This window comes from Bombina bombina, chromosome 2, assembly GCF_027579735.1.
Source record: "Bombina bombina isolate aBomBom1 chromosome 2, aBomBom1.pri, whole genome shotgun sequence".
NCBI lineage: Eukaryota > Metazoa > Chordata > Amphibia > Anura > Bombinatoridae > Bombina > Bombina bombina.
In genome coordinates, this window is record NC_069500.1 from 581,642,985 (window position 1) to 581,670,840 (window position 27,856).

General features: G+C 40.4%; 1 protein-coding gene across 1 annotated transcript in view; it reads right to left on the reverse strand.

The window, feature by feature from the left end:
- The window catches only part of CEP78 (centrosomal protein 78), a 168,490-nt gene that overhangs the window by 86,706 nt on the left and 53,928 nt on the right, over positions 1-27,856 (reverse strand). The window contains exon 9 of the mRNA XM_053702476.1: positions 10,077-10,182. Coding sequence (XP_053558451.1) covers positions 10,077-10,182 — 106 coding nt within the window. The remainder of the gene's footprint in view (positions 1-10,076; positions 10,183-27,856) is intronic.

Consider the following 27,856-nt stretch of genomic DNA (forward strand, 5'->3'; position numbering starts at 1 on the left):
GGTCCACGGCGTCATCCTTACTTGTGGGATATTCTCTTCCCCAACAGGAAATGGCAAAGAGCCCAGCAAAGCTGGTCACATGATCCCTCCTAGGCTCCGCCTTCCCCAGTCATTCGACCGACGTAAAGGAGGAATATTTGCATAGGAGAAATCATATGATACCGTGGTGACTGTAGTTAAAGAAAATAAATCATCAGACCTGATTAAAAAACCAGGGCGGGCCGTGGACCGGACACACCGTTGGAGAAAGTAATTTATCAGGTAAACATAAATTCTGTTTTCTCCAACATAGGTGTGTCCGGTCCACGGCGTCATCCTTACTTGTGGGAACCAATACCAAAGCTTTAGGACACGGATGATGGGAGGGAGCAAATCAGGTCACCTAGATGGAAGGCACCACGGTTTGCAAAACCTTTCTCCCAAAAATAGCCTCAGAAGAAGCAAAAGTATCCAATTTGTAAAATTTGGTAAAAGTGTGCAGTGAAGACCAAGTCGCTGCCTTATATATCTGATCAACAGAAGCCTCGTTCTTAAAGGCCCATGTGGAAGCCACGGCCCTAGTGGAATGAGCTGTGATTCTTTCAGGAGGCTGCCGTCCGGCAGTCCCATAAGCCAATCTGATGATGCTTTTAAGCCAAAAAGATAGAGAGGTAGAAGTTGCTTTTTTGACCTCTCCTTTTACCAGAATAAACAACAAACAAGGAAGATGTTTGTCTGAAATCCTTTGTAGCATCTAAATAGAATTTTAGAGCACGGACAACGTCCAAATTGTGTAACAAACGTTCCTTCTATGAAACTGGATTCGGACACAAAGAAGGTACAACTATCTCCTGGTTAATATTTTTGTTGGAAACAACCTTCGGAAGAAAACCAGGCTCAGTACGTAAAAACCACCTTATCTGCATGGACCAGATAGGGCGGAGAACACTGCAGAGCAGATAACTCTGAAACTCTTCTAGCAGAAGAAATTGCAACCTAAAACAAAACTTTCCAAGATAATAACTTAATATCTATGGAATGTAAGGGTTCAAACGGAACCCCTTGAAGAACTGAAAGAACTAGATTAAGACTCCAGGGAAGAGTCAAAGGTCTGTAAACAGGCTTGATTCTAACCAGAGCCTGAACAAACGCTTAAACGTCTGGCACAGCTGCCAGCCTTTTGTGAAGTAAAACAGATAAAGCAGAGATCTGTCTCTTCAGAGAACTCGCAGAAAATCCTTTCTCCAAACCTTCTTGTAGAAAGGAAAGAATCTTAGGAATTTTTATCTTGTTCCATGGGAATCCTTTAGATTCACACCAACAGATATATTTTTTCCATATATTATGGTAAATTTTTCTAGTTACAGGCTTTCTAGCCTGAATAAGAGTATCTACTACAGAATCTGAAAACCCACGCTTTGATAAAATCAAGCGTTCAAACTCCAAGCAGTCAGTTGGAGGAAAACCAGATTCGGATGTTCAAATGGACCCTGAATAAGAAGGTCCTGTCTCAAAGGTAGCTTCCATGGTGGAGCCGATGACACATTCACCAGGTCTGCATACCAAGTCCTGCGTGGCCACACAGGAACTATCAAGGTCACCGAAGCCCTCTCCAGATTGATCCTGGCTACCAGCCTGGGAATGAGAGGAAACGGTGGGAATACATAAGCTAGGTTGAAGATCCAAGGTGCTACTATTGTATCCAATAGAGTCGCCTTGGGATCCCTGGATTTGGACCCGTAACAAGGGACCATGAAGTTCTGACGAGAGGCCATCAGAACCAAGTCTGGAATGCCCCATAATTGAGTTATTTGGGCAAAGATTTCCAGATGGAGTACCCACTCCCCCGGATGCTCCTCCATCGCCAGGGAACTCCTTGTTACCCCCTGATGGTTGATATATGTAACAGTCGTCATGATGACTGATTGAAACCTTATGAATTTGGCCTTTGCTAGTCTAGGCCAAGCCTTGAGAGCATTGAATATCACTCTCAGTTCCATTATGTTTATCGGGAGAAGAGAGTCTTCCCGAAACCATAGACCCTGAGTTTTCAGGGGTTCCCAGACCGCGCCCCAGCCCACCAGACTGGCGTCGGTCGTGACAATGACCTATTCTGGTCTGCGGAAGCTCATTCCCTGTGACAGGTTGTCCAGGGTCAGCCACCAACGGAGTGAATCTCTGGTTATTTGATCTACTTGTATCGTCGGAGACAAGACTGTATAATCCCCATTCCACTGTCTGAGCATGCCCAGGTGCAATGGTCTTAGATTAATTCGTGCAAAAGGAACTATGTCCATTGCCGCAACCATCAACCCTATTACTTCCATGGACTGCGCTATGGAAGGAATAAGAACAGAATGAAGTACCTGACAAGAGCTTAGAAGTTTTGATTTTCTGGCCTCTGTCAGAAAAACCTTCATTTCTAAGGAAACTATTATTGTTCCCAAGAAGGGAACTCTTGTTGACGGGGACAGAGAACTTTTTTCTATGTTCACTTTCCACCTGTGAGATCTGAGAAAGGCTAGGACAATGTCCGTATGAGCCCTTGCTTTGACAGACACTACACCTGAATCAGGATGTCGTCCAAGTAAGGTACTACTGCAATGCCCCTTGGTCTTAGTACCGCTAGAAGGGACCCTAGTACCCTTGTGAAAATCCTTGGAGCAGTGGCTAATCCGAATGGAAGTGCCACAGGTAATGCTTGTCCAGAAAGGCGAACCTTAGGAACCGAAAATGTTCCTTGTGGATAGGAATACGTAGGTACGCATCCTTTAAGTCCACCATGGTCATGAATTGACCTTCCTGGATGGTAGAAAGGATCGTTCGAATGGTTTCCATTTTGAATGATGAAACCCTTAGAAACTTGTTTAGAATCTTGAGATCTAAAATAGGTCTGAATGTTCCCTCTTATTTGGGAATTATGAACAGGTTGGAGTAAAAACCCATCCCTTGTTCTCCTAATGGAACAGGATGAATCACTCCCATGCTTAACAGGTCTTCTACACAGTGTAAGAATGCCTGTTCGAAGATAATTGAGACCCGTGGAACCTTCCCCTTGGGAGTAGTTCCCTGAATTCCAGGAGATAACCTTGAGAAACTATTTCTAGCGCCCAAGGATCCTGAACATCTCTTGCCCCAACCTGAGCAAAGAGAGAAAGTCTGCCCCCCACCAGATCCTTCCCAGATCGGGGGCCAACACTTCATGCTGTTTTGGTAGCAGTGGCAGGTGACTTGGCCTGCTTATCCTTGTTCCAGCCTTGCATCGGCCTCCAGGCTGGCTTGGTTTGAGAAGTATTACCCTCTTGCTTAGAGGGTGTAGAATTTGAGGCTGGTCCGTTTCTGCGAAAGGGACGAAAATTTGGCCTATTTTTAGCCTTAAAAGACCTATTCTGTGGGAGGGCGTGGCCCTTTCCCCCAGTGATGTCTGAAATAATCTCTTTCAAGTCAGGGCCAAACAGTGTTTTACCCTTGAAAGGGATGTTAAGCAAAAGCGCTCTGCGCGCCACGATAGCAAACCCTGAATTATTCGCCGCTAATCTAGCTAATTGCAAAGCGGCATCTAAAATAAAAAAGAGTTAGCCAATTTAAGAGCTTGAACTCTGTCCAAAACCTCCTCGTACGAAGATTCTTTATTAAGCGACTTTTCTAGTTCTTCGAACCAGAAACACGCAGCTGTAGTGACAGGAACAATGCATGAAATTGGTTGTAGAAGGTAACCTTGCTGAACAAACATCTTTTTAAGCAAACCCTCTAACCTTTAATCCATAGGATCTTGAAAGCACAACTATCTTCTATAGGAATAGAAGTGCATTTGTTTAGAGTAGAAACCGCCCCCTCGACCTTGGGGACTGTATGCTATAAGTCCTTTCTGGGGTCGACTATAGGAAACTAATTTCTTAAATATAGGGGGAGGACAAAGGGTATGCCGGGCCTTTCCCACTCCTTATTTACTATGTCCGCCACCCGCTTGGGTATAGGAAAAACATCGGGGGGCACCGGAACCTCTAGGAACTTGTCCATCTTACCTAATTTCTCTGGAATGACCAAATTGTCACAATCATCCAGAGTAGATAATACCTCCTTAAGTAGTGCGTGGAGATGTTGAAATTTAAATTTAAAAGTTACAATATCAGGTTCTGCTTGTTGAGAAATTTTCCCTGAATCTGAAATTTCTCCCTCAGACAAAACCTCCCTCCTGGCCCCTTCAGATAGGTGTGAGGGTATGTCAGAAAAGATATCATCAGCGTCCTTTTGCTCTTCAGTGTTTAAAACAGAGCAATCACGCTTTCTGATAAGTAGGCATTTTGGAAAAAAATGCATGCAATAGAATTATCCATTACAGCCATTAATTGTTGTATGGTAATAAGTATTGGCGCACTAGATGTACTAGGGGCCTCTTGTGTGGGCAAAACTGGTGTAGACACAGAAGGGGATGATGCAGTACCATGCTTACTCCCCTCATTAGAGGAATCATCTTGGGCAATATCATATCTATGGCATTATTATCCCTACTTTGTTTGGACATTATGACACAAATATATCACATATATTTAAAAGGGGAGACACATTGGCTTTCATACATATAGAACATCGTTATCTGATGGTTCAGACATGTTAAACAGGCTTAAACTTGTTAACAAAGCACAAAAAACGTTTTACAATAAAACCGTTACTGTCCCTTTAAATTTTAAACTGAACACACTTTATTACTGAATATGTGAAAAAGTATGAAGGAATTGTTCAAATTTCACCAAAATTTCACCACAGTAACTTAAAGCCCTAAAAGTATTGCACACCAAATTTGAAAGCTTTAACCCTTAAAATAACGGAACCGGAGCCGTTTTTACAATTAACCCCTATACAGTCCCAGGTATCTGCTTTGTTGAGACCCAACCAAGCCCAGAGGGGAATACGATACCAAATGATGCCTTCTATAAGCTTTTTCAGTGGTTCTTAGCTCCTCACACATGCATCTGCATGCCATGCTTTCCAAAAACAACTGCGCATTAGAGGCGCGAAAATGAGGCTCTGTCTATGACTAGAAAAGGCCCCCAGTGAAAAAGGTGTCCAATACAGTGCCTGCCGTTTTTATTAAAACAATCCCCAAGATTTAACAACTATTAAAAGTAATAATCTGCCAAATATACTTAGTAAAGTAATCGTTTTAGCCCAGAAAAATGTCTACCAGTTTTTTAAGCCCTAATGAAGCCCTTTATTCTTTTACTTAAACAAAGAAAATGGCTTACCGGTTCCCATAGGGAAAATGACAGCTTCCAGCATTACCGAGTCTTGTTAGAAATGTGTCATACCTCAAGCAGCAAAAGTCTGCTCACTGCTTCCCCCAACTGAAGTTAATTCCTCTCAACAGTCCTGTGTGGAAACAGCCATCGATTTTAGTAACGGTTGCTAAAATCATTTTCCTCTTACAAACAGAAATCTTCATCTCTTTCCTGTTTCAGAGTAAATAGTACATACCAGCACTATTTTAAAATAACAAACTCTTGATTGAAGAATAAAAACTACATTTAAACACCAAAAAACTCTAAGCCATCTCCGTGGAGATGTTGCCTGTACAACGGCAAAGAGAATGACTGGGGAAGGCGGAGCCTAGGAGGGATCATGTGACCAGCTTTGCTGGGCTCTTTGCCATTTCCTGTTGGGGAAGAGAATATCCCACAAGTAAGGATGACGCCGTGGACCGGACACACCTATGTTGGAGAAATTGTGGTTTGACTAACCCTTCCTAGAGAGGTCACAAATCAAATTCTGTAACTTAGGTTTTCAAAGTGCTGCAAATTGCCTAAATTGGATATTTGCAGCATTTGCTTTTTGGCCTCTCTAGGAAGTGTGGGACAAGCAGATTTTTTCACAAAAACAAGAGGTGTTTAATGTTCTTTTAAGAAAGCATTTCAGGGTCCAGTTATGAAATTACAATGATTCTGTCTATGCTTAAAAAAATGCCTTAAGGCAGGGGTGTCCAAACTTTGCTCTCCAGAGGTTTTGGAACTACATTTCCGATGATGCTCAGCCAGCATTTTATCTAGCTGAGCATCATGGGAAATGTAGTTCCAAAACATCTGGAGAGCAAAGTTTGGACACCCCTGCCTTAAGGGGATATTTTATTTTTAAACATATATTATACACTATATGACCTGTATGAGCCTGTTGGACATCCCATTCCAAAATAATGGGCATTAAATGGACATGGAACCAAAAATCTTTCTTTCATGATTCAAATAGAACATACCACTTAAAACAACTTTCCAGTTTACTTCTATTATCTAATTTGCATCATTCTCTTGGTATCCTTTGTTGAAGGAGAAGCAATGCACTACTGTGAGCTAGCTGACTGCATTGAATGAGTCAATAACGAGGCATATATGTGCAGCCACCAATTAGTAGCTACTGAGCCTACCTAGGTATCCTTTTTAACAGAGGATACCAAGAGTACAAAGAAAATTAGATAACAGAAGTTAATTTTGAAGTTAATTAGAAAGTTGTTTAAAATCACATGCTCTATCTCAATCATGAAGAAAAAAAAATGGGTTTCATGTCCCTTTAATATTTATACCCCCCCCCCTCTTTGCGACCGTATCGGTTGCCACTCTTCTTGGATTTTGGAGTGTGGTTTCATGGCAGTTATGCCCATTTAGCCAAAAGAGCATTTGTGAGGTCAGGCACTAGTGGTGGATGAGAAGATCTAGTTCACAATGGTTGTTCCAATTCATCCCAATGGGGCTAAGGTCAGGGCTCTGTGCAGGATACTTGAGTTCCTCAGCACCACGTTGTCTAAAGTGTCTTTGTATCCTGTAGCATTAAGATGAGCCTTCACTGGAACTAAAGGACTTAACATAGCCCAAAACCTGAACAAAAGCCCCAGACCATTATCCCTCCTCCACCAAAATGTACAGTAAGCACTATGCAAAAATACACAAATTACAGCACTATCTAGAGTATAAATACTTCAAATGATCTTCGTGCACGGGATAGAGTGCAGCCTATTCACCCTTAATACCTAAATTAAATAATATAATTCCCAGCAGGGGGTTGATAGATAAAAACTAATTTTTAAGAAAGAAGCAAAGTGGATCAGGAGACTCCATACATTGTCACCCAGTGGTTTTTAATAGAGACATCTCCTGGGGCAATTTTATCTGACACTGAAGGGACGTGGAGGGTTGGTTTTCTTGTGTTTAATATATTGACAGAATTTCATGAATATATATTGAGAGTGTTAGTGTAATATGATGAATAATCAATAAAAACATTTGTATAGACATGTTTGAAGGTATATGGAATGTAAGGTAACATTACTAATATATTCAATAGAGATAATAACCATGTATGTAAAAAGTCCACCTTAAGATGGTGAGGATGGGTATGAATGACGTATGCATGCTATAGCCAATCATAACGTCTATTCCCCTATTAATGCCGAAACTCCTGTCAGAGGCTTGTCAATGTCATCAACCTGAGCCAGAAGACGTCACATGTGAGCTGTGCATAGCGGTTCTCCCTTGCCATGAAGGAGTGTTGGGCATTTATTTGCATAAGTGACCGATGCATGTAGATGTCACAACAAGCTGATAAGTATCAGTATCTGGATCAGGTTACAACGGACAAGTAACTGCAATTATCCTGTGGTCAACAAGCAACCACAAGTATAATATGGTCCCATAATCGCACATACAAGGGCACATACAAGGGCTTGAATATCTAAGAGGATATTGGGATAAAGTGCACACTCTGCAATGCTGTGGTTAGGGATTCATTACCGCTACGCTATGCTTATATACTGGCAGGAATCATTATCATTCATATAACTTGCCTATTTAAACTGGCACTGTAATGATTGCATCTGTTTTGATCTGAAACAAGTTTATACAAGCTGGTTTTGTGAGAAACAATTATGCTGATATAGACTCTAACTTGATAACAGCTGTGTACACTGATAAACCTTTTGAGCTGATTTTATTTGAAGTGATGCTAGACAGATATGCCAAACGAGTCTATATATAACTTGTCAGGTTGATGATAACGGTCCCCTCCCGGGGATATTGTTTGGGTTTTTTCACTTTTTTCTTCATTTTTTGTATGCATGATGACTGAATGAGCGCATGGTTGAGGCCCCTTTCTATCAATTAATACTGTGCATATTATATCTATATAGTGTTATGGTCCTCTTATAATAAATTAATTTGCATATATAGTTCTGGGAATTATATTATTTTCTTTATAGTAAGCACTATGCATTTCACTAGGGAGCATTCTCCGTTACACCCAGACTCTTTCATCAGACTGCCCGATAGTGAAGCATGATTCATCACTCCAGAGTGGTCATGTGCTTTAAACCGCTCCAGCAGGCACTTGGCATTGCACATGTGGATGTGAGGCTTGTGTACAGCAGTTGTAAACTCTGTAGTGAGTGATGCAACAGGCAATTTTACGCGTCACGCTCTTCAGCGCTCAGCAGCCCCGCTCTAGGAGTTTATGTGGTCTACCTCTTTGTGGCTTTTTGCTCATAGACACTTCTTTTGCAATATATACTACTTAATAATACTCAGAACTTGAAATGCACCCTACTAACATGTCAAGGCTAACTCTGTTAGATATCTGTACCTAAATGGCTTTAACTTTTAACAACTGCAAATAAATGCATTTTATACTAACTTGTGGTTGTCTGCTGACTAAAGCCCAGATTGGCTCCTCCAAATAAGGCACATGGTGAGTAGACTTTGACTTTTGAAAAATAATAATAATTGTAGAAAAAGGCTGTTAATTTGTTTTAAAAACATTAATACTTTGATGATATGTTATTCTATAGCAACACAACAGAAATGTATTGTAAACAAGGTGTTTACTATCCCTATTAGAGGTTTTTTTGCCCCATAATAGTGCGGGTCCCAGTGAAAGCGGCCATACGTGGTATTACATGCCTCTCTCCAGGAGTCATTGGGCTATAGTATGGTCCTTACCTTTGTCAGCAAGAACCGTGCTACTTAATTCCTTCAGCTGAAAACCACAGAGGGTACATCAGCTGTCATTAATGGGTTAAGAATGTTTACTTCAGCTAACTCTTGGGGGGGGGGGGATAGAGTTACAAAATCATAATAGTTGCAAATATTCAGTTTTAACAAAATTTTAAATAATTTTGCAAAGTCAGAGAGAGTGTAAGTTGCTGATAAACCTGAAGTATCATAAACTCAAAATGCTTAAAAGCAAAGAGCAGTAAAACTTCAAATAAAACTTGTGTCCCGCTAGAACCTTTTTCCACTCTTTGTCTGCTAGTGTCCCCAATGGTAACCCCAGTGCCCCCTTCCCCCTCTTGTACCTATTAGTGCCCTCTTAGAGATCCCACAGGTCACTACTGGCCAGTCACTCTGCAAGTGTAAAATTTAGAGCACAATATTTATAAACAAAACTTACCAGAGTATCGCCAAATAACTGTAGAAGTGATGCAAGTATATAAAAAAAAATAGGAAGATAAAGCATTTACCAAATAATCTAAAAGAGATTAAATGAAGAGCTAAATTATATGTAATATTTTATAGAGTGAACACACTTCTAGGTGATTATGAAAAGGTTTTGTATCCGTAATAAAAACACTACATACTACTACTACTTTCATGATTTACATAGAGCATGCAATTTTAAGCAACTTTCAAAATTACTCCTATTGTCAGTTTTTCTTCTTTCGCTTGGTATCTTTATTTGAAAAAGCAAGAATAAAAGCTTCGAAGCTGGCTCATTTCAGGTTACGCACCTAGGTTGTGCTTGCTGATTGAATAGCTAAATATAGCCACCAATCAGCAAGCACTATCCAGGGTACTGAACCAAAAATGTGTCAGCTCCTAAACTTTCAATCCTGCTTTTTCAAATAAAGATAGCAAGAAAATGAAGAACAATTGATAAAAAGAATAAATTAGAAAATTGCATGCTCTATCCAAAATTATGAAATAAATAAATTTTGGTTTAGTATCCCTTTAAAATTGATTCTGCAGCGCAAAACTGCAACATTTAAATGATCTTTAATACAACTTTCAATATTTATGTAGCAAATCAAGTTTATTGTGGAACTGCCAAAGGTTAAAAAATACCTATACGGAGAGTCTTTACTTTCTGACCATTTCTCTGACTGACGTTTTTCCATTTTGGTCTTCCTTTTGTTGAATCTTTTGAAGGAGGAGAAGTGAACCACTTGTACTAATAAGAAAAGAACAGCATAACATCATTTGTTAAAAAAAAATATGATAATAATAATAAAAATAAAAAAGGACCAGATTTTCTTTTTTACATTTTTGTTAATAAACATAAATTTACTAAATAAAACAATTGGATATTCATAAATTAAATGTTTGCAAAAACATAAATTTATGCTTACCTGATAAATGTATTTATTTCCGGATATGGTGAGTCCACGGAATTATCAATTACAAGTGGGAATATCACTCCTGGTAGGCAGGAGGCGGCAAAGAGCACTACAGCAAAGCTGCTATATATGTTACTTCCCTTACCCATAACCTCCAGTCATTCGGCCAAAGGGAAAATGGAAAAAGAAGATAACGCAAAAGTGTAGAGGTCCCTGAGGTTTTAAAAAAAATAACTGTCTTAAATAAAGGGTGGGCCGTGGACTCACCATATCCGGAAATAAATAACTTTATCAGGTAAGCATAAATTATGTTTTCTTTCCTAAGATATGGTGAGTCCACAGAATCATCAATTACTAGTGGGAATCAATACCAAGCTAGAGGACACAGATAAGGCTGGGACAAGACAGGTAGACCTAAACAGAAGGCACCACTGCTTGAAGAACCCTTCTCCCAAAAGAAGCCTCAGCTGAGGCAAAAGTATCAAATTTATAAAACTTTGAAAAAAGTATGCAAAGAGGACCAAGTTGCAGTCTTGCAAAACTGTTCCACATTAGTTTCATTTTTAAATGCCCAGGAATAAAAAACAGCCCTCGTGGAATCAGCAGTGATTCTCTCAGGAGGTTGTGTCCAGCAGTCTCATAGGCCATACGAATAATACTCCTTAGCCAAAGAGAAAGAGAAGTAGCCATAGCTTTCTGACCCTTGCACTTTCCAGAAAAACAAACAAACCAGAAGACTGATGAAAGTCCTTAGTCGCCTGAAGATAGAACTTCAATGCACGCACAACCTCTAGGTTGTGCAATAAACGCTCCTTAGGAGAAGAAGTATTCCGCAGGCAAAGAGAATGAAGTGATATATAGAGCAGCTTTGCTGTAGTGCTCTTTGCCTCCTCCTGCTGGCCAGGTGTGATATTCCCACTAGTAATTGATGATTCTGTGGACTCACCATATGTTAGGAAAGAAAGTCACAATTACAATATACATACAAAATACAAACCACTGTGAATCTGAGGTGTAACCAAATGGTTGCAGAGTAGGCTGAAAATCTGAAGGTTTGTGAGGTATTAAAATTAACTGCTTCTTCATAAAAGATGTTATGATCCAATCACTCATGCATTCAAACATAAGGAAAAGAACTTGGCTGCTGCCTTAAAGTCATGAAGACAAATGCACCCATTGCATTTGTATGATGACAGAACAATATGTCAAGGTATCTATTACAGTTAGATGCACAAAATGACAATAACAATTGAATATTAAATGACCACTAAACATAGAACTGCATAATAAATAAATGCACAAAAAATAGACAATGCAATAACGCTTAGTTTGCATTTCAAATGAGTAGTAGATTTTTTTTTCTAACAAATGCCAGTTAGTTACATTTTCCTTTCTAATATATTATGTGACAGTCATCAGCCAATCACAAAATGCATATACGTATATCTTGTGGATCTAGCAAATGCTCAGTAGGAGCTGGTGCTGCAGAAGCGTGGATATAAAAAGACTGTGCACACTTAGATAATAGAAGTGAATTAGAAAGTTGTTTAAAATTGTGTGCTCTGAATCATGAAAGTTTAAAGGGAAAGTCAAGTCCAAATTAAACTTTCATGATTCAGATAGGGCACGTAATTTTAAACAACTTTCCAATTTACTTTTATCAGCAAATTTCCTTTGTTCTCTTTGTACTTTTAGTTGAAAGCTAACCTTAGGTAGGCTAATATGCTAATTTCTAAGCCCTTGAAGGCCGCCTCTTGTCTGAATGCATGTGACAGTGTTTCACAGCTAGAGGACATTAGTTCATGTGTTTCATATAGATAACATTGTGCTTATGCATGTGGCGTTGTTAAAGAGTCAGCATTAATTGCCTAAAATGCAAGTCTGTCAAAAGTTCTGAGATAAGGGGGCAGTCTGCAGAGGCTTAGATACAAAGTAATCACAGAGGTTAAAAGTGTATTAATATAACCGTGTTGGTTATGCAAAACTGGAGAATGGGTAATAAAGGGATTTCGCTATCTTTTTAAATAATAAAATATTTGGTGTTTACTATCCCTTTAATTTGGACTTCACTGTGCATTCAAAAGTGACACAAGACCCTTTGTATATACGTTCATCACTTGACATAAATTAACATATTAACTAAATGTAATATTTAAATATATTAGAGAGGGCCAAACCAATCTAGTAGTTTAAAATGTAATAGTGTTAAAAAGGCAGATACAGGAAGAAGAGCTGCAGATGAACCAAGCTATCTACGTTAGAACACAACAGGCCAGCTGAAGTTCCACTACACATTAAAGGACCACGTCTCTTTGTTCCACCTGACAGATTCATGATCCTTGAAATGCATCGTGGAACTTCAATAAGGAAGAACAGAGGGACGCCTCATGTGTAATATCATCAAGTTTGTGTGAAAACACAATATACTAAGAGCCAAGTGGATACTCACATGTTTGTGGAGCACACCAATGTGCTGGTAGGTGCAGGCTGTAGATTTAACAGGTGTAACAGCTCACCCACAACTAGAATTGCCCGTGTGCTGCAGTAAAAGGATGAAGCATAGAAAAAACAAGCACTATATGTGCAGATCACTCAGAGTACAGTAATATCTACTTTGCATAGTGCCAAATGGGTACTCACATGCTGGCTTAGCACACCAATGTGCTGGTAGAAGCAGGCTGGCAGATTGAGGGAAGGTGAGCTCACCCCAAGGAAGGTCTTCCCAATAAGCAGTATCCAAGTGCAAGGATGTCTTAATAGTTAAGCTCCCATATGGTAGCAATAAAAGCAGGCAGGTAAGGTGTATCCACTCAGAATTGTTATTCATAAAAATGGTATTTATTATAAAAACAAATTAAAAACAAAATACAAAAGAGTGGAATAAGGGTATTCTAATAACACGCCGTTTCCTCAGGCATATTGTTCACCTTTCTGTTACCCCTGCTTTAAGTACCTGCTACCTACATGTGAGTACCCACTTGGCTCTTAATATATTGTGTTTTCACACAAACTTGATGATATTACACATGAGGAACCCCTCTGTTCTTCCTTATTTCCTATAGTCAACCGGGACCAGTCGGTGAGGAGGAGGCAGCCAACATATACTCACTTGGAACTAATAGCCAATTGGATCTAATGAGGATTCATTTCACATCTCAGAAGTGAACTTTGTTGATTAAAATTCTATTGTCTACTCTGGGACAATCTTCTGTTTTTATAATTCTGTATGTATTACAATACTAATTATGTTATCAACTAAATAGACTTGAGTTGCTGATAAGTCTAATTTGTTAGCATATCGAGACCTACAGCGCTAAATCCAAAGTGAGTATTTTACACTCCAATGTTCTTCACATAGAAAAACATAATTTATGTAAGAACTTACCTGATAAATTCATTTATTTCATGGTGGTGAGAGTCCACAAGCTAGTTACTTACGGGATATACATTCCTACCAGGAGGGGGCAAAGTTTCCCAAACCTCAAATGCCTATGAATACACCTCCCACCTCACTCATACCTCAGTTTAATGTAAAGCCAAGTTAGTGAGGTGTATAAAGAGTAAAAGCATAAAATAAGAGAAACAGGACAAATAATGTGCTTTATACAAAAAAAATCATAACCCCCAAAACTTAATTTATCAGTAAGTTCTTACATAAATTATGTTTTCTTTCATATAGGTGGCGAGAGTTCACAAGCTAGTTACTTATGGGATATAATACCCAAGATGTGGAAGTCCACGAGTAACTATAGATTCAGGGATAAAATAAAAACAGCTATATCCACTGAGAAACTAAATTTAAAAAAAAATAAGTTTTCTTAAAAATTCAAAAGACTTAAATCATAGGCACTAGAATCAAATTGAGACAGCTGCCTGAAGAACCTTTCTACCAAAAGCTGCTTCAGAAGAAGCAAAAACATAAAAATGGTAAACATTTGTAAATGTATACAAAGAAGACCAAGTGGCTGCTTTGCAGATTTGATCAACTGAAGCTTCATTCTTAAAAACCCAAGATGTGGCAACTGATCTTGTAGAATGAGCTGCTATTCTCTGAGGCGGAGACTGCCCCACCTCCAAATAAGCTTTGTGAATCAGAAGTTACAACCAAGATGCAAAAGAAATGGCAGAGGCTTTCTGACCTTTTCTGGAACCAGAAAAAATAACGAAAAAGACTAGAAGTCTTTCTGAAATCTTTAGTAGCCTCAACATAATATATACAAAGCTCTTACCACATCCAAAGAATGTAAAGACCTTTCAAGAGTATTCTTAGGATTAGGACACAAGGAAGGAACAATAATTTTCCTATTGATGTTGTTAGAATTCAAAACTTTAGGCAAATATTTAAACGAAGTCCGCAAAACAGTTTTATCTTGACGGAGAATCAGAAAAGGAGACTCGCAAGAAGAGCAGACAATTCAGAAACTCTTATAGCAGAAGAGATAGCCAAGATAAATAACACTTTCCAGGTCTGGAGCAGTGACTCTTCACGTGTTTTAGTGAGAACAGCCATCTACCCAAAACTCTTGCACAGTCAAGTAATATCTAAAAAGCAATTAGGGCCGCCCCCTTCACTGAGAAATGTGACATGCATATGGCTAGCGGTACCCCTTCTAACCTTCTATTTTAACTGCTCACATTAGATATACACGTTGACTAATCAAACAGTGTTATCCCCTCCCCTAATAGCGGGATCTGAAAGGCCCCACATAAAACCAGGACCGTTCTTTAAGGTTCTTGGAAAATGTTTTATCAAAAATTGTTACATATACTCACGGACTACCACCCTCTGAGTTACTAGTAAGTTTATTGTAGTTTACTGGTTTTCCTTTTTTCTTTTCCTTGACTTTTGAATTGTTTGTATTATCATTGTTTATTATCTCCTATTTTTCCTAACAGGGAATCTTGTATAAGAACTATTCGGTATATACTGTATTAACTGACCGTCAGTTGTGTCAGGCGATTAGCCAGAGCCTGAACTTTGCTAAACCTTGTGAAGGTTTTATTTTTTTTTCCTCCCCTCACCTAACCTACCACTACCCCCCCTCATTACACACAGCAAGATGAGCATCCAAAACAGCAAATTCCAAACACATAGCCTCAACTTTACCACAATCAATGCCAAGGGACAAAACAACCCGGGGAAGAGGTCTATAGCTTTTCGTGAATTAAAAAACTTACACAGCCATGTCCTATTCCTGCAAGAAACACATTTTTCAAAAGGTAAAGAACCTAAATGGCATAACACACAATATCCCTCAGCTTATCTGGCATCTGGCACCTCAAAAAAATGTGGGGTGGGAATCCTGATCCACCACTCGATCCCCTTTAAACACATTCACACAGAGAGGGACCCAGAAGGTCGCTTCATTGTTCTGACTGGTACGCTTTATGATCACCCAATAACTTTAGCTTCCCTATACGCACCAAACAACAACCAACACTTATTTCTTAAACGATTCTCTAAATCACTGCTGGATTTTGCAAAAGGCCCGGTGTTTGTGGCAGGTGATATAAATATTCCACTAGAACCACAACATGACACCTCCAATGGCACTTCTAGTGTCAGTAAAACAATACTCAAATCAGTAAAGGCAACATTAACAGACCTGCTTCTGCACGATACCTGGCGATTAGCACACCCAACATCAAGGGACTATACATACTATTCACCTCCTTGCGCCAAGTACTCACGTATAGATTACCTATTTACAGATTCGGTTGGCTTGGACATGGTGGGGGAGTGCAAAATAGGACACATTACCTGGTCCGATCACGCCCCAGTCACTGCTGAAGTTTTTTGGCCAGACTTACCTCCAACATCCTATATATGGAGGCTAGATGACACCCTCCTGGATAAGCCCCTAATTAAAACTGAATTACAAAAATCCCTAAACGACTATTTTCTACATAACACTCCTAACCACACTTCGCTACCAGTAATGTGGGACGCACACAAGTGTGTTATAAGAGGTGAAATCCTCAAACACGCAGCCAGATTGCGCAAGCAGTATAGGACTAAACACAAATTGCTCACAGACACAGTCGCAGCCCTTGAAACTAAACATAAACAAAACGCGGCAGACAGCGAGATTAAGCAGCAGCTTCACAACGCTAGATCTGAACTTAATCAACACCTTGCAGATGCTTACCAGAGCAAGATGTTGTCCATAAAACAACATTACCATGAAAATGGAAATAAACCTGGGAGGCTATTAGCCCGATCGATCAATTAGGAGACAACAACTCCGAACACACATTCACAGTATAATAGATAATAAGGGCAACACAGTAAAAAGCAACAAACAAATAGCTAACGCTTTCAACAACTATTATAAAGCTTTATATAACATTAACAAAAAATCTGACACACAAACGCAACCACTAGATAAAGAGAGGGCTATAGACGCTTATCTAGCATCCTTGGACCTACCCTGCCTGTCAAACAAGGAAGCTGAAGCACTCGACTTACCCATATCCCAAGAAGAGCTTTCATTAGCGATTAAAGACCTCCCAAATGGCAAGAGTCCAGGCCCAGATGGGCTCACTATTAAATATTATAAAACCTTTTTCAGTACCCTAGCCCCTAAAATGCTTCAGCTTTTTAACAGCCTTATCAAGGAACCGCAGCTTCCCCGCACCATGCTCGAGGCTTACATAACGGTTATTCCCAAACCGGGTAAATCTCACACTGCTCCCGAACACTTCAGCCCTATATCACTATTAAATGCTGATATTAAGATCCTTGCTAAAATACTCTCACTGCGTCTTAACAAATACCTACCGGATCTTATCTCCACAGACCAAGTGGGTTTTGTCCCAGGCAGGGAAGCAAGGGACAACACCTGTAAAGTTATACAGCTGATTGAACACGCGCGCAACGAGAAGGTGCCTATGGTGCTATTCTTGACCGACGCAGAGAAGGCCTTCGACCGTGTCGATTGGCTCTTCCTGCGTCGGGTGTTGAAGGCTATGAATTTTGGGAACGCGTTCACAGATATGGTGTTCTCTTTGTATTCCGAACCGAATGCGAGAGTGAGAGTAAATGGGTCCCTCTTGGATACCTTCTGTATCACAAACGGGACGAGACAGGGATGCCCCCTCTCTCCACTTCTGTTTGCCTTATCAATTGAAGCGCTGGCACAGAGGATCTGCAATAATACTAACATCTCAGGAATTACAATAAAAGAAAACGAATATAAACAAGCGTTATACGCTGATGATATTCTGTATTCCCTCACCAATGTCGAAGTCTCTATCCCAAAACTCCTAGAGGAGCTTGCAACTTATGGCTCCCTCTCTAACTTTCATCTAAACATCACAAAGTCTGAGATCCTTAACATATTAGTCCCGCAGGCGCAATTACTAAATATATGCGAAGCACACCACATACCAATAGCAAACTCTCACCTAAAATACCTAGGGGTCCTCCTCACAAAAGATCCTCGTGATTTGTTTAAATTAAATTACCTCAAACTGAAAAGTGAAATAATTAGAGATCTCTCCTCTTGGAAGAATAAGCCCCTATCCTGGTTAGGTAAAATTGGAGTCATAAAAATGAACATCCTCCCACGTATATTATATATACTGCAAACGCTTCCAATCCCTATCCCTAAAGATTTCCTCCCGCAACTACAAGGACTACTAGAGCAGTTCATATGGAATAATATAAAACCTCGAGTTCCAAGAAAAACGCTTTATATGTCTAGAGACAGAGGAGGTTTGGGCTTCCCAGAACTAGCATCTTACAGGCAGGCAATATTCCTGCAGAGAATTGTCGAGTGGGCGCATAATTCCTCACACAAAGCATGGGTAAAGTTAGATGGCCAAATCCTTAACCTTAACAACATAGGTGTGCTGGCGTACACGTCGCAAACAAACCGCCCGAAAATCACCAACAACTACACTATTATAGCAGAAACCCTAAGAATATGGGACAAGACAGTTAACACCAGTACACATATCTCATCAAAATACTCACCCCTTTTACCAATTATCGAGAACCCAGACCTCCCATACTGTCATCTAGGTACACAAATGAGCAAGCCCTACAGCTTTCGTGAAGGCTCTTTACATTTTGCAATGATGGGCGGGAAATTACTACCCCAACAAGATATGATAGAGAAATATGGCATTGTTTTTCTCTCCTGGTTGAGATATAACCAACTTCAACATTACTTAATGCACCATAAAAACAGGGAGAACTTTATGAGAGACCTCACTAAATTTGAAATTTTATGTACGACAAATAAACCTACTAGGCGATTGATCTCACTGTTATATAAACTCCTGTTGGCGCCTTCTGGGTCAGCTCTCCCCTCATACACAAAAACATGGGGCAGGGATCTGGGCAGGGACTTTGACGAGGACACATGGCTTAAATCCTTTAGGTTGATTAGACGTTCTTCCATCTCCGCTAACGTCCAGGAAATCCACTTAAAACTCAATAGCAGATGGTATCTGACTCCAACAAGACTACACAGATGCTATCAGTCAGCTAGCCCCATGTGCTGGAGAGACTGTGGAGAACATGGCACGCTCCTAGACATTTGGTGGGAGTGCCCAAAAATAAAAGACTTTTGGCACAGGGTGACTAGCCATTAATGCTAATAATGCTCACAGGAGCTAAAAAACTTATACCTAGGAAATGGAAGTCAGGGACTATCCCAACTTTGGAGGAGTGGACACATGCGGTTGATGAGCTGCTTATACTAGAGAGATTCCACTACTTTAAAGTCAATCAGATAGACACACACGAGATGATGGTGGCCACATGGAAGGGCACTGGCTTGTGAATAGAATAGATCTGTTGGAGGCAAAATCAGAAACACACCACACACTCCCTTCCCCCGTCCACACCCCCCCTACATGAATCCCCTTCCCCCTCCTCCTCCCCCCCCTTTTTTTTCTTTTTTTTTTTCTTTTGACATGTTCAGCAAACGCAAGGTTTTATATGATTAATAGTACTAGTTAGGTTATTGTGAAAGGAGGAGAGTATTTGGAAAGTTAAAAAATATAGCAAGCTTGTCAAGCAAAGAAGTTTATTATAACTTGCATTTACAGGCAAATATTGTGAAATTGGAAGTATGTTCAATTGACACAGATTTGAATATATTTGTTAAAATACAAGCAGAAGAGATGTGTTATGATATGTTTCTACTGTATGCATAATTTTTGTTTTCAATAAAGCTTGTTTCAAAAAAAAAAAAAAAAAAATAACACTTTCCAAGGAAGTAGTTTCATATACAAAGAATGCATAGGCTCAAAAGGAGGAGCCTGCAAAGTCTTAAATACCACATTTAGACTCCAAGAAGGAGAGATAGATTTAATAACAGGTTTGATACGAGTCAAAGCCTGTACGAAACAGTTAACATAAACAGAAAGAGCAGAGATTTGTCCTTTCAAAGTATTGGCAGACAAACCTTTATCCAAACCATCCTGAAGAAACTGTAGAAACCTAGGAATTCTAAAAGAATGCCAAGAATAATCATGAGTGGAACACCATGAAATATAGGTTTTCCAAACCTTGTGATATATTTTCCTTGAAACAGGCTAACGAGCCTGTATCAACATGTTTCGCCGTTACCGGCTTTTTCAAAGGTCCTTTGAAAAAGCCGGTAACGGCGAAACATGTTAGGAAGAGTAGGGTCTTGGTGAGGAGTCCTAGGAGCTCCTGTGTTTTTAGAGAGCATTTAGTAACCTTCTTTAATGTAAATACTTAATGTATTATCTGATACTACGATCAAGTTTTTGAAGATGTGTGTGTGTATATATATATATATATATATATATATATATACACACACACAATATATAAAACTTTACTTAAAAAGTGCCTAATCCATAGCTGAGAGTGTCTTTGTTAAAAAAGATACAATTTCATACTTACCTTTAAGACACCCATCCACATATAGAAGACAGCCAAACCAGTACTGAAAAATATCAGCAGAGGTAATGGTACAAGAGTATATTGTCGATATATAAAGGGAGGCAGCAGATGAATCCCTGCGACCGATTTACAGAGAGCCTTATGAAAAGCTTTCTCATAGGGGAAAACATGGCATCATCAGACAATACTCCCTTCACATCCCTCAGACAAACATTGTACTTAGACAATGGGCTTCAACATGCTTAGAAGTGCCTTTCACTGAAGAAATCAAACACATCATGCTTCACCACCTCCTAAGTTTTTAAACTGAGGTATCAGTGAGGTGGGAGATGTATTTATAGGCATTTGAGGTTTGGGAAACTTTACCCCCTCCTGGTAGGAATGTATATCCCATAAGTGAATAGCTTGTGGACTCTTGCCACCTATATAAAATATATATATATATATATATATATATATATATATATATATATATATATATATATATATATATATATATATATATATACACACACACACACATACACATACATACATACATATACACTCACCGGCCACTTTATTAGGTACACCTGTTCAAATGCTTGGTAACACAAATTGCTAATCAGCCAATCACATAGCAGCAACTCAATGAAATTAGGCATCTAGACGTGGTGAAGACGACTTGAGGTTCAAACCGAGCAACAGAATGGGGAAGAAAGGGGATTTAAGTGACTTTGAACGTGGCATGGTTGTTGGTGCCAGACGGGCTGGTCTGAGTATTTAAAAAACTGCTGATCTACTGGGATTTTCACGCACAACCATATCTAGAGTTTACAGAGAATGATCCGAAAAAGACAAAATATCCATTGAGCAGCAGTTGTGTGGATGAAAATGCCTTGTTGATGTCAGAGGAAAATGGGCAGACTGGTTTGAGATGATAGAAAGGCAACAGTAAATCAAATAACCACTCGCTACAACCAAGGTATGCAGAATACCATCTCTGAACGCACAACACGTCGAACCTTAAAGCAGATGGGCTACAGCATCAGAAGACCACACCGGGTGCCACTGCTGCCAGCTGAGAACAGAAAACTGAGGCTACAATTCGCACAGGCTCACCAAAATTGGACAATAGAAGACTGGAAAAACGTTGCCTGGTCTGACGAGTCTTGATTTCAGCTGTGACATTCAGTTGGTAAGGTCAGAATTTGGCATGAACAACATGAAAGCATGGATCCATCCTGCCTTGTATCAACGGTTCAGGCTGGTGGTGGTGGTGTAATGGTGTGGTGGATATTTTCTTGGCACACTTTGGGCCCCTTAGTACTAACTGAACATCGTTTAAACGCCATGGCCTACCTGAGTATTGTTGCTGACCATGTCCATCCCTTTATGACTACAGTGTACCCATCTTCTAATGGCTACTTCCAGCAGGATAATGCACAATGTCACAAAGCTCAAATAATCTCAAACTGGTTTCTTGAACATGACAATGAGTTCACTGAATTCCAAAGGCCCCCATAGTCGCCAGATCTCAATCCAATAGAGCACCTTTGGGATGTGGTAGAACGGGTGATTCGCATCATGGATGTGCAGCCGACAAATCTGCAGCAACTGCGTCATGCTATCATGTCAACATGGACCAAAATATCTGAGGAATGTTTGTTTAATTCTTTCATGATTCAGACAGAGCATGCAATTTTAAGCAAATTTAAAATTTACTCCAATTATCAATTTTTCTTCATTCTCTTGGCATCTTTATTTGAAAAAGCAGGAATGTAAGCTTATGAACCGGCCCATTTTGGTTCAGCACCCTGGATGGTGCTTGCTGATAGGTGGCTGTATTTAGCAAGCGCTACCCAGGTAAAATTGCTAACGATTCCCTCATGTGTCCTATTCTTTCTACAGACATGCAGTATTTCTGCGATGACATCTCAGATCACAGCATGTTAGATAGGTGGCTCAGAAGGGTGGCTGCATTTAGCCACCAATCAGCAAGCGTTACCCAGGTGCTGAACCAAAAATGGGCCAGCTCGTAAGCTTACATTCCTGCTTTTTCAAAAAAAGATACCAAGAGAACGAAGAAAAAGTAATAGGAGTAAATTAGAAAGTTGCTTAAATTTGCATGCTCTATTTGAATCATAAAATAAAAAAATTGGGTTCAGTATAACTTTAAAGGGACAGTCTACACCAGAATATTTATGGTTTTAAAATAGAATTCCTTTATTACCCATTCCCTAGTTTTGCATAACCAACACAGTTATATAAATACACTTTTTACCTCTGTGATTATCTTGTATCTAAGCCTCTGCAAACTGCCCCTTATTTCAGTTCTTTTGACAGACTTGCATTTTATCAGTGCTGGCTCCTAGGAATTCCACGTGCATGAGCACAGTGTTACCTATATGAAACATATGAACTAACACCCTTTAGTGGTGAAAAACTGTCAAAAAGCCCTGAGCTAAGAGACGGCCTTCAAGGGCTTCGAAAAAAGCATATGAATCTCCTAGATTTAGCTATCAACTAAGAATACCAAGAGAACAAATCAAAATTGGTTATAGAAGTATATTGGAAAATTTTTAAAATGACATGCCCTATCTGAATAATGAAAGTTTGCTTTGGACTAGACTGTCCCTTTAAATACAATTTTAAATAAGGCAGTTATACTAAAGCACCAGCTCATTTGCAATAACATAATTTATGTAAGAACTTACCTGATAAATTCATTTCTTTCATATTAGCAAGAGTCCATGAGCTAGTGACGTATGGGATATACATTCCTACCAGGAGGGGCAAAGTTTCCCAAACCTCAAAATGCCTATAAATACACCCCTCACCACACCCACAATCCAGTTTAACGAATAGCCAAGAAGTGGGGTGATAAAAAAGTGCGAAAGCATATAAAATAAGGAATTGGAGGGAGCCTGACCACGCAGGAAGATGGTCGCACATTGAGAGGGCTCCTGCAACCAAGCTGGCATTATAGCTTAAATTAGCATTCAAAGCTTCTTTTTTATTTTGGTTAGGTGACTGGGACATAAGCCTGAAAGACTCCCAGGACACTGGATATTCAACAGTCATCGCAGCCGTTTACTGTGCACGGAATGGAACGAATTTGGCCTCCCACGTGGTGAGCTATTAATGGCGGCCGCTAACACATATGGACTAAAGGAGAGGAGCCGCAGTACTAATAGACAGGAGGAGACAACTAGACAACCCTGATAAGGCTCGCACAAACACTCCTGCACCTCCGCAACACTCCGGTCATAAGAAGAGAAGGAGCGGTGCTAGATATCGCGGTAATAACCGCGAGAAAGCAAGCTAAGCCCCGATTAAGCCCGCAAGTGGATTATTGCCGGAGGGAAGCTGTGAGATAAGTCTCCTTGGGACTAAGCAAGGACTGAGAGGAGCGGTGCCCGGTAAGCAGGCACAGGGGTAAGCAGTCCTAGATATCGGAAGTCAGGCTGGTACAGCTTCTGTAGATGAGGGACATTAATAATAGCTGCTATTAAGTACACTTACCGAGTGCTCCACTCCCGCTTGACAGGATACAGAACTTTTCCATAGACAGAAGTGGTTTGCACGCAGTGGAAGCAACTTATTACAGGGGTTACCATTACACTCTGCCCCTTGACCCTAGTTTTATTTTACCCTTTTTGTTTACAAGGGAAGGTAGCTTGAGTAACACAGGCTGAGAGGAACTGTTGCATATTATTGCTCTGACAGGACTTGTATTTGTAATATTTTGTTGACAACCGCAACATCATATAAAGGATTTTATCAGTCAATAACTTAACATCCCCAATTTGACAAGAAGCCCTGCAGACCTTGCACTATTTTTGGGAGTGTTTTTTTTTTTTGGGGTATTCTTTAAGCCCAATTGGTATAGCAGTCAGGACAGGGGCTACTATACACCAAGATAATACACTTTGTCGCCACGGTGGTATTAGCCTCTGCCAATAGTAGGGCATGCCTAGCAAGAGAATGTCTAAAGGAGAAAAGCCTGGGAGCTCCAAACCCATGAGCCAATATTTAAAACCACTGGACCCTCTTAGGGAAGCTTCAGAGAGCTCAATGGCAGATGAGATTGGAAATCAGGGCTTGGCACCACCACCTAGTGCTCCAATTAATCCAACATTTATCACAAAAGAGGATATTTTACACCTTTCTTCCAAAGAGGATATACAAGGGGTTCTCACTGAAATGAGGAGCTTGTTTGGGGATCTAAGGAAAGATTTCTCGGCACTGGAGTCGAGAGTTGTGGCCGTAGAAAAAACCTCCAGTGAGACTACATCTACCATTCGACAAAACACATCAGACATTCAGAACCATGCGGATAATCTGCAATATCTGAATGACAAGCTGGAAGACATCGACAACCGAGGCCGCAGGAACAACCTGCGTTTCAGGGGGGTCTCTGAGTCTGTGGCCCCTAAGAACATAGAAGGTTACCTTCAGGCTCTATTCAGAATTATAAAGGATTCCCCCTCATCCCCAGATATACCAATAGAGAGGGCGCATAGAGCGCTGAGGCCCAAGCCACCAAGCAAAGCTCCCCCGAGAGACATTATAGTGAGATTCCTCAGTTTCAAAGATAAGGAGGATATTTTACAATGTGCTAGGAAAAAACACCCAATCACACACGTGGGTGAGGAGATACAGATTTTTTCAAATTTGTCACCTATAACCCTCCAAAAAAGAAGAGAGCTGGGCCATATTACATCGGTCCTGCGGAGCTGCAAGATCCAATACAAATGGGGGTTCCCAGTGTCGATCATCGCCACGAATAACAACAAAACAGCTATATACAGACCAGGGCCTAGATTTGGAGTTCGGCGGTAGCCGTCAAAACCAGCGTTAGAGGCTCCTAACGCTGGTTTTGGCCGCCCGCTGGTATTTGGAGTCAGTGATTAAAGGGTCTAACGCTCACTTTTCAGCCGCGACTTTTCCATACCGCAGATCCCCCTACGCCATTTGCGTAGCCTATCTTTTCAATGGGATCTTTCTAACGCTGGTATTTAGAGTCGTTTCTGAAGTGAGCGTTAGAGCTCTAACGACAAAATTCCAGCCGCCTGAAAATAGCAGGAGTTAAGAGCTTTCTGGCTAACGCCGGTTTATAAAGCTCTTAACTACTGTACCCTAAAGTACACTAACACCCATAAACTACCTATGTACCCCTAAACCGAGCTCCCCCCACACCGCCGCCACTCGATTAAAATTTTTAACCCCTAATCTGCCGACCGCCACCTACGTTATATTTATGTACCCCTAATCTGCTGCCCCTAACCCCGCCGACCCCTGTATTACATTTATTAACCCCTAACTTGCCCCCCACAACGTCGCCGCCAGCTACTTAAAATAATTAACCCCTAATCTTCCGACCGCAAATCGCCGCCACCTACGTTATCCCTATGTACCCCTAATCTGCTGCCCCTAACATCGCCGACCCCTATATTATATTTATTAACCCCTAATCTGCCCCCCTCAACGTCGCCGACACCTGCCTACACTTATTAACCCCTAATCTGCCGAGCAGACCTGAGCGCTACTATAATAAAGTTATTAACCCCTAACCCGCCTCACTAACCTTATCATAAATAGTATTAACCCCTAATCTGCCCTCCCTAACATCGCCGACACCTACCTTCAATTATTAACCCCTAATCTGCCGACCGGAGCTCACCGCTATTCTAATAAATGTATTAACCCCTAAAGCTAAGTCTAACCCTAACACCCCCCTAAATTAAATATAATTTAAATCTAACGAAATAAATTAACTCTTATTAAATAAATGATTCCTATTTAAAGCTAAATACTTACCTGTAAAATAAATCCTAATATAGCTACAATATAAATTATAATTATATTATAGCTATTTTAGGATTAATATTTATTTTACAGGCAACTTTGTTATTATTTTAACCAGGTACAATAGCTATTAAATAGTTAAGAACTATTTAATAGTTACCTAGTTAAAATAATAACAAATTTACCTGTAAAATAAATCCTAAAATAAGTTATAATTAAACCTAACACTACCCTATCAATAAATTAATTAAATAAACTACCTACAATTACCTACAATTAACCTAACACTACACTATCAATAAATTAATTAAACACAATTCCTACAAATAAATACAATTAAATAAACTAGCTAAAGTACAAAAAATAAAAAAGATCTAAGTTACAGAAAATAAAAAAATATTTACAAACATAATAAAAATATTACAACAATTTTAAACTAATTACACCTACTCTAAGCCCCCTAATAAAATAACAAAGCCCCCCAAAATAAAAAATTCCCTACCCTATTCTAAATTAAAAAAGTTACAAGCTCTTTTACCTTACCAGCCCTGAACAGGGCCCTTTGCGGGGCATGCCCCAAGAATTTCAGCTCTTTTGCCTGTAAAAAAAACACATACAATACCCCCCCCCAACATTACAACCCACCACCCACATACCCCTAATCTAACCCAAACCCCCCTTAAATAAACCTAACACTAAGCCCCTGAAGATCTTCCTACCTTGTCTTCACCATACCAGGCTCACCGATCCGTCCTGAAGAGCTCCTCCGATGTCCTGATCCAAGCCCAAGCGGGGGCTGAAGAGGTCCATGATCCGGTCAAAGTCTTCATCCAAGCGGGGCAGAAGAGGATCTTCCATCCGATTGAAGTCATCATCCAGGCGGCATCTTCGATCTTCTTCCATCCGGAGCGAAGCGGCAGGATCCTGAAGACATCCAGTGCGGAACATCCATCCGGACCGACGACTGAACGACGAATGACTGTTCCTTTAAGGGACGTCATCCAAGATGGCGTCCCTCGAATTCCGATTGGCTGATAGGATTCTATCAGCCAATCGGAATTAAGGTAGGAATTTTCTGATTGGCTGATGGAATCAGCCAATCAGAATCAAGTTCAATCCGATTGGCTGATCCAATCAGCTTGAGCTCGCATTCTATTGGCTGTTCCGATCAGCCAATAGAATGCGAGCTCAATCTGATTGGCTGATTGGATCGGCCAATCGGATTGAACTAGATTCTGATTGGCTGATTCCATCAGCCAATCAGAAAATTCCTACCTTAATTCCGATTGGCTGATAGAATCCTATCAGCCAATCGGAATTCGAGGGACGCCATCTTGGATGACGTCCCTTAAAGGAACAGTCATTCGTCGTTCAGTCGTCGGTCCGGATGGATGTTCCGCGCTGGATGTCTTCAGGATCCTGCCGCTTCGCTCCGGATGGAAGAAGATCGAAGATGCCGCCTGGATGATGACTTCAATCGGATGGAAGATCCTCTTCTGCCCCGCTTGGATGAAGACTTTGACCGGATCATGGACCTCTTCAGCCCCCGCTTGGGCTTGGATCAGGACATCGGAGGAGCTCTTCAGGACGGATCGGTGAACCTGGTATGGTGAAGACAAGGTAGGAAGATCTTCAGGGGCTTAGTGTTAGGTTTATTTAAGGGGGGTTTGGGTTAGATTAGGGGTATGTGGGTGGTGGGTTGTAATGTTGGGGGGGGGTATTGTATGTGTTTTTTTTACAGGCAAAAGAGCTGAAATTCTTGGGGCATGCCCCGCAAAGGGCCCTGTTCAGGGCTGGTAAGGTAAAAGAGCTTGTAACTTTTTTAATTTAGA